This window comes from Rhododendron vialii, chromosome 11a (assembly GCF_030253575.1).
Source record: "Rhododendron vialii isolate Sample 1 chromosome 11a, ASM3025357v1".
NCBI classification, from domain to species: domain Eukaryota; kingdom Viridiplantae; phylum Streptophyta; class Magnoliopsida; order Ericales; family Ericaceae; genus Rhododendron; species Rhododendron vialii.
The window spans coordinates 21,915,303-21,923,478 of NC_080567.1; the positions used below are offsets into that span (position 1 = coordinate 21,915,303).

At 38.6% G+C, this 8,176-nt stretch overlaps 1 protein-coding gene across 1 annotated transcript; it reads left to right on the forward strand.

Annotated features, from left to right (window-relative positions):
• Nucleotides 1-601: 601 nt before the first annotated feature.
• Nucleotides 602-4,121, forward strand: LOC131307881 (small ribosomal subunit protein uS13c-like). Its single transcript, XM_058334607.1, has 3 exons — nt 602-821; nt 905-1,129; nt 3,819-4,121. The coding sequence occupies exons 1-3, from the start codon at nt 711-713 to the stop codon at nt 3,984-3,986; spliced, it is 504 nt and encodes a 167-aa protein (XP_058190590.1). The 5' UTR covers nt 602-710; the 3' UTR covers nt 3,987-4,121.
• Nucleotides 4,122-8,176: the final 4,055 nt, after the last annotated feature.

The window sequence follows — 8,176 nt, forward strand, 5'->3', positions numbered from 1 at the left end:
GTGTTGCCCCCTCTCCCTCCCTAGTGCAGTCTCTCATCGGATCCCCAAGTTCTCCCCTTGGGAGAAAACTACTGCAGAGAAGTGGCGGCAATGGCAAACATTGGCTTCAACTTGATCGGTCTCCAAACTATTTGCATGAGCTAATTGATACAGCTTCACTTTTGGTGGGTTTTCTTCTAGTGTGTTTTTTTAGCTCCGTTGTTTTTTCCCCCGCATTATTTATTTATTTATTTATTCCTGTATCTTTTTGTTGAAAAATGTTTTCCTATATCAATCTTCTGCAGTTTTTCTTTCCTCAAAAAAAAAAAAAAAAAAACTCTTTACCATTTAATTGTGGTATAATGTCCGGCCCAACAAAAAAGGAAACATGGACTGGGCTGATCTAGGCTCACAGCCCTTTTATCAAAATTTAACCCATAAACTCATAAACAAAAGAAAAGAAAAAGAAAATGACGGTCAATGACGTGTTTTGATAATTAATACCTATTAACGACATTTTTAATATTAAAAAATGTTCTCAGCATGTTTTTGGTGACTATTAATTATCAAAATACGTTATTGCTGTCATTTAAAAAAAAATGAAAAACAAGAAAAATGGAAAAAACACAGGATAAGAAGAGTTAAACAAGAACAACGCCCTCATCTTCTCTCTCTCTCTCTCTCTGTGTCTCTCCTCCGGTGGTTCATTTCGGCCTCAGACAGACAGGAAAATGGCTCTTCAAGCACTTGCAACACCTTTCCCGCCCTCACTCTCTCTCATCTCCAACAAACCCACCAGAAACCCCAATTCTCTCTCTTACCCCACTCCAACCCCTCCCAAGGTCTATCATTCTCCACCTTCCAAACATGGGTTTTTTAGGATTTAATTGTTCTGATTGTGAATTTTCTTGTGTTGCTCTTTCAGTTCCCTAGACTGACAATCACTTGCGTGCGAGTGGGAGGCGTGGAGATTCCGAACAACAAGAGGGTGGAGTACTCCCTGCAGTACATCCATGGTATCGGCCGCACCAGGTCACGCCAAATCCTGATTGACCTAAGCATGGATAACAAGATCACCAAGGACTTGAGCGAGGACGAACTCACCTCTCTCCGTAACAAAGTCTCTAGTTACATGATCGAAGGCGACCTCGTAATCCCCTCTCTCTCTCTCTCTCTAAACCCCTTCCTTTATGCACACATGTTTGATAATGTTGCCTACAAGCAGTGCCCCGTGCAATGCACAACAATGTAATTACATAATTATAAATGTTGAAATTATGTCTTGTTTACTTTTTTATAACTCGGGACAGCTTGTGCGCATCTCTACTAAACTTTAGAGGACGGATCTAACTGGGGCCAATTAGAGCGGGAGCAAAGTCCCGTATGGACCGGTCTCATAACAGCTGGTAACACTTAAAATTCTGTTGTTATGTTAAATGGTATTTATTTGCGGTTGGACATGGAGACTTTAACAAGGAAAGAAATTGAACACGAAGGTAAGTTCTGGTGGGAAAATGAAAAGGGAGAGTCGAGGAATAGAAGCTGCTGCTGTGTATTGTTGTGGATTGTCTGTGTCGGTTTTATCAAACCAAACCAAACCAAGCCTTGTGTCTCAATCAATTGGGGTCGGCTAAATGAATCCTATTTTTCCACTGAACTCTGTCCAGGGCGACCTGTTCACTTTGATTTAATAAGTCCAAATTCTTTCGTATCACGGAATCCTAACTTGCTTTAGGTCTTCCTCCTTCCCTTAGCCTTACTATCCACTACTATCATGTCACTCTTCTTGACGATTGCGTTTGCAGTTCTATGGTAAATGTGTCCAAATCACCTTAATCTATTGCCTCTCAACTTATCCTGTATAGGTACAACTCTTACCATCTCATGAAAAGTTTTGCCTCTAATTTTATCTCTCCTAGTCTTACCACACATCCGCCTCAACATCCTCATTTGAGCTACACTTATCTGACTCACTTGTTGCTTCTTGATAGGGCAACACTTCGTCCCATATAGCATCTCTGGTCCTACAACAGTTCTGTAAAATTTCCCTTTGTTAGGTACCCTTCGATCACACCATACACCAGAAGCGGCTCTCCACTTGAGCCACCCAACTTGGATCATATGGGTTACATCATTTGTAATCTCTCTATGCTTGCTAATAATTGAACTAAATCCCTAAAGCGCTCACTTTTTTGTGTCTCTTGATTCCTGAGTCTTCAATTCTTCTGCCTGGGCATTTCTATTGTCACTAAACTTTCAATGCATATACTTAGTTTTTTCCTACTTATCCTAAATCCTTTGGACTCTAGTGCTTCTCTCCAAATTTCTAATTTAGCATTAACCCCATTGGCAATTTCATCCACTAAAACGATATCATCTGCAAACAATATACACCCTGTAATATCATCCTCAATATGTCTAGTCAAGCCCTCCATAATTAAGGCAAAAGGTAAGGTTGGTATAGCCCTACTATAATTGGAAATTCACTTGTGTCCCATACTGATGATTTAATTGTAGTGACGGCACCTCCATACTTGTCTCTAACCACACTGATATATCCTTGTTACTCCCTTTTGCTCCAAAACCCACCATGTGATATCCCCGGCACCCTATCGTAGGCTTTTTCTATGCCTTTAAAAATCAGATGGAGATCCCTCCTCTTTTCCCTATAATTTTCTACCAATCTCCTTAACAAGTAAATTGCTTCCATGGTCAATCTCCGTTGCATAAATCCAAATTGCTTCTTTGACACCTTTCTCACCATTCTCAAGCAATGCCCAATAACTCTTTCCCAGACTTCATTGTATGGCTCATCAACTTAATGCCTCTATAGTTGTTGCAACTTTGAATATTCCCTTTATTCATAACTATAACTATAGGTACTAAGCTGCTCCTTTTCCACTCATCAAGCATCTTCCTAGTTATAATAATCTTGTTGAATAACTTTGTCAACGAAGGCACCCCCATTGCACCAAGGCTTTTCCAGACTTTAGTAGGAATACCATCTGGCCTTAAGACCTTACCCAGTCTCATCCTCTTCAAAGCAATATTAGGATTCATGTCATAAAGATCTAACATTGCTTTTACATGTTGGCTATCAGCGACCTAACACACAACCCTCCCTATTCAGGCTTGGGATCGGCTGTAAAAAAAGATAAGACTCTAAGCACAGCACATGCGGAGTTTGTATGTCTATTTTCAAAAAATGAAAAGAATAGAGAGTAGAGACAACGTCGTGTCCATATGTGCTTACTATAGAGTATAGATAGATAGATATGATCTATGTAGCACGGACACAGATACGGATGCGGAGATGGGACACGGCAATTTTAGAAAAATGGGGATACGGACACGGCAGGGGACACGCCACGTGTATAAATAAATAAATAAATATATATACATATATTTTTTCTTTTCTTCCATTGTTGATGAAGACATGTCCTATATGAATGTATAAGATTACCATGGTCCAAATAAAGGCATAAGTACAATTTAACCCAAATATTTTTGAATAATTTCATATTAACCCCTCAAAATTAAAAATATATATTACATTTTGACCCTCAGCCATGTCCCTGGCGTGCCCCCCATCAAAAAATTAAAAAAATTATTGGACACGCCACGTGACGTGTCCAATACGTATTTGGGCGTGTCCCCGCCGTGTCCCCGTGTCCAATACGTGGACATGGCGCCCTTTTGGAGTGTCGATGCTACATAGGATATGATGTGGGTTGTCTCGAATTCTAGTTGGATTATGTCAGAAAATGTTGGTTTCCATGGTACATTGGGTTTTCCTATGTGTATTGTGTGTAATATTCATTTGAATTTTGAATTTTCAGAGGCGATTCAATGCGGTTGCGATTAGGAGGTTGAAGGAGATTCAGTGCTACAGAGGAATACGACACATTCAAGGGTTGCCGTGTAGAGGGCAGCACACAAAGAATAATTGCCGGACATTGAAGGGAAAGAGTGTTGCAATTGCTGGAAAGAAGAAGGCAACTCGTTAATCCTCGACTGGTCTGTTTTTGTTATATTTGTTTCCTAAGAAATTCTGGCATGGGTAACCTTGGTGTGGTAGGAATTCTAAACTACTTTGGAGTTCAGATTGCTTGAGTTGAATATGAGATCTGGAATTCATTTGATGCTTCTGGTTTCTCTTCCAAATATTGAGTGTTTTTGGTTTCTGAGGGTGATTTCTTGTACATAGTTCAGTTCATTCTCGGTTTTAATTCTGATTTTTCCGTAACTGGTTCCTCATTCACTTGTGGTCAAAATATTAACATCATCGACCTGGCATCGTCCTAAAATTAATCAGGTTTCTGTCTTTAAAATAGTTAGAAGTCAAGTAAAAGTGAACTTTCTAATCATACTAAAACTTGGGTTATTTTGTTGCTAGAAAATTAATGAACAAAGTGCGGGGAAATGCAGGATGTATAGTCTAAGTCATATTTGTTTATAGAAGGGATGAATAGTTTCGTACTAGCACTACTATAGGAGAGAAAATAAATGATACATTGCTAATGAGATGATCAGTAGTGTCTTAGTTCCTCGGAGAATAGGAATGGACCAAGAGCAATAGTCCTTAAATGGCTACTAGATATTCTAGAGACCTTCTAAATAACCAAAATATGATGAGGTGACATACCATTTGTTATAGGTTTCTACATCGAAATGAGAATACACTTTGAATTGTTTTCTTGGTATTTTGGGTGTTGTTCAATGGTCTCTTTTGGCATTGAAAAGTGGAGATGTTCCGTTGAAGAGCAGAGAAATAGGAAGGGAGAGGACCTTAGTTGGGGCTCAATCTCCTGAGCTCTTAGAAAAGCTTGGAGCAAGGCTGTGTTGGTGGAAACTCACATGCCTTGTATTGGGTGAGTAACAATGATTCTCAGCCAGTTGCCTTGATGTTACCTGGAAAATTGCTCAAAGTTAGGATAAACTGCAGTGTATTTGGTTCAATGGAATATATTTAGTCAGGACAACAACATCACATTAGGACAAATAGCTTCCTTGTTAATAGAGTCAGCTTATACCATTATCATAGATAATGGATCCATAGAGATTACTCAAGCTCTTAAACACTACATATCCAAAAGAAAAAGAAGAGTAGAAGGAAAGATCAAGGAATGTTTCACTCATATATGGTTCTCAGCTGTTGCATTTATCTTTTCACACTCCTATTTTCAAGTCCTTGCTCCCACATGCGCAAACCGATAAGGCGGTACTTGTGCTTTGTGGCATTGTTATCTACTTTCCTCCCACACATTTCCATTCCTGTGCAACTATACTATATATTACTCATATAAAACCTCCATATATATATGTCAGAATTAATTATACGCTTACTCCAATTTTTTTGAAGATAAATTGTTTTCTCTGCCTAGACTCTTTTCCTGATTATACAAGGGAAGTGATCTAGCCTGTGTTATTCTGTTTCTCATTTTGATGGAAGCCAAGAGTATTTGGATGAGGTTTCAGAATCTGTTTTCCCATGGGGGATTGAGGTTTCAGGATCTGTTATTGCATTGATCTTGTGTAATTATCATTATTCACAGTTTGAATCCGCCTAATAGGTTTGAAGAATAGTTTTTAACCCGGCTGTGACGTATCCTGCCATATTCTTCACTATCTAAGCGATATTGGATGTTGGACAAAAGAGTAAAAATAAGTGGTTACTTTTTTGCCATAATTGGCTCGTATCCAATACTGATACGGGGCTTTTTTGGAGTATCCGTGCACCGTAGGCTTGGAGGTGGTCATTTCGTGCCAACCTCAGTTGATGCTTCCAAATTTGTATCCTTTTTAATCTTTTCTTCTCTGTATTGGCTGCGACACCATTCACACCACTCTTTATGTCCAAAAGACACTACCTCTGTTACATATCTCCTAGAATGTGGATGACATCTTTCCTTACTGTAAATTAACCTTCTCTCATTGAATCCATATGACTGCATAACTCAATTCGGCTTTTGCATGAAAGAGACTGGGCCCAGTTCAATAAAAATATTCCTCCCCATGAGAGGTTGATTGTCACTTTGTAGGGGGAAAAGTTGCTCAAACCTGATTTTCATCAAGCTCATTGCTTGAGCGGATCATATTTGCTCATATAATCACTAAACCTCTGCCTATATCTACAATCCAAGCCCGTGGTTGGTGCCCCTCCTATTCTCTTCCGGCGGGCTGTTATCTACTAGTATCATTTTTGGGTGAAATTCCATCCCCTAGGTAGTCATATGGATCAGTGGGTGTTTGGGATGACTTCAGTTCTGGAGATTTTGCTACATTGATGTTTCAAGCTTAATTTGGTCTCAATGACAGCATTACTATTATATCTTTGGGCCTTTGTTCAGTTGACAAGGCCTTTGTTCAGTTGACAAGGAAGGGGAAAAAGTACTGGAAAATCTGATTTTGATTGTTATACTGTTTGCTATGTCACTCTGAAATTTACCCAGTTTAAAATGCACAAATCTTTTGGTATTCTTCTGTCTCGTTTAGATATACTGACTAGCGTGGGGCAAGTGTGCTGCATGCGCTCAATAACTGTCACCATATGTTATTAGAAAGATAATTCCGATGCAAATAATGCATATATGATTTTGTTATTAAGTTTTTCCATTATTTATGTTGATTAATGAGGTCAATTTTTTCAATGAGCATCTCGGTGGCCGGCCGTGTTCATTTTTTGTCAAATTTTTTCCTCATAAAACTGACAAATATAATTGGTGCTCTAATTTCTTCATTCGTAATGTCGGTCACCTCTAATACTTCACTTTGCATCTATATTTTAACTTTGGATCTCACAGGACTAGACTCATTATTTAGTATTTTCAATTTCCGTAATGATCAATCTCTATATTGCTGCCATCGATTTGTTTATGATGAGCATCAAACGATATTTCTTGGGTCCAATAATGTTATGAAGGAATTAACACTCTATCTTAAGTTTAACATTGTGGGTCCCCACAAAGCTTGAAGAACTATATATGCTAACTAAATGTTGTGGATCCCGGTACTATTATACTCATCAGATTACAAATTTGTTGATGTGGGTTCCACATAACCTACTCATTTAATTTTGCATATCTGACAAAGCTTAAATAACTATATGCTAACTAAATGCGGTGGGTCCCAATACTACTGTACTCATCAACTTTGAAAGTATAAACTTGTTGATGGTATCCCAAGTAGTTCACCCAATGTAATGGAGAAAATTAAGTTTAGTTAATCTTGACAAGGTTTATTCAAAAGAGCAACAAGATTGGTCACTTCCATGTGCACACCTACGGACTACAAATTCAACACATTCTAAACAAGACTCATTCCTTTTGAGAAATTCGGTGGATGTGCACGTATCGTTTCTCTGTCGATACATGATCTTGTTATACCACCAAGTGGATGGTTCGTGTGCAAGTATTTGGAGTCCCCTGTTTGATGCTTGAGTTCAAGTCTCCGTAGCGCTCCATGAAGCTAAACACTCTCTCGTACCTGTAGCACGAGGTGTGAGTATTCGACCTCGAGATGTTCCCTGCAGATCGTTATGTGGTACTAAGGATAAATACTCCTAGACGGATATGCTTGGGCTTTTCCTACAACTTTTGGAAACTTAACCCACTCCCAAGTTTGCAAATGGGTTTCGAAATTGTAATGGGCCAAAAATAGGGATAGGAAGGAGACCTCTCTCTCTCTCTCTCTCTCTCTCTCTCTCTCTCTCTCTCTCTCTCTATATATATATATATATATATATATATATATATATATATTAAGATGTAGATTTGTCATTTCATGGGGCCTACTATGCTAGTTTATGGTAAAAAGTACAGTATTTATTTTCTGCTGCTGAATCCATGGACAGACAAGAGACAACCTGATGAATCGAAATATTAAGAAATTTATTGGCCGGCAAGATAATCTTTTGCAACGTGTTTGAGCTGAGCTCAACCGCGCATTTTAGAGGTTTGAATTTCTAAAACCCCCCACCAAATTTAGAGCAACCAATAGATGAACACATCAGAAAATGATTTGTCAAGGCATTCTATTAGGTCTTGACTCTTGACAACTCAAGAAATAGACAATTCTTCAAAACTTCGTGTGGCTGGAGATTTTATAATCCTTTGTTTTCTTTTTTTTTTTGCTGAGAAAAAAAATGGGCAGAGTGGATGACCGACTATAGCAAATTTATCTGGGCACGATTATATGT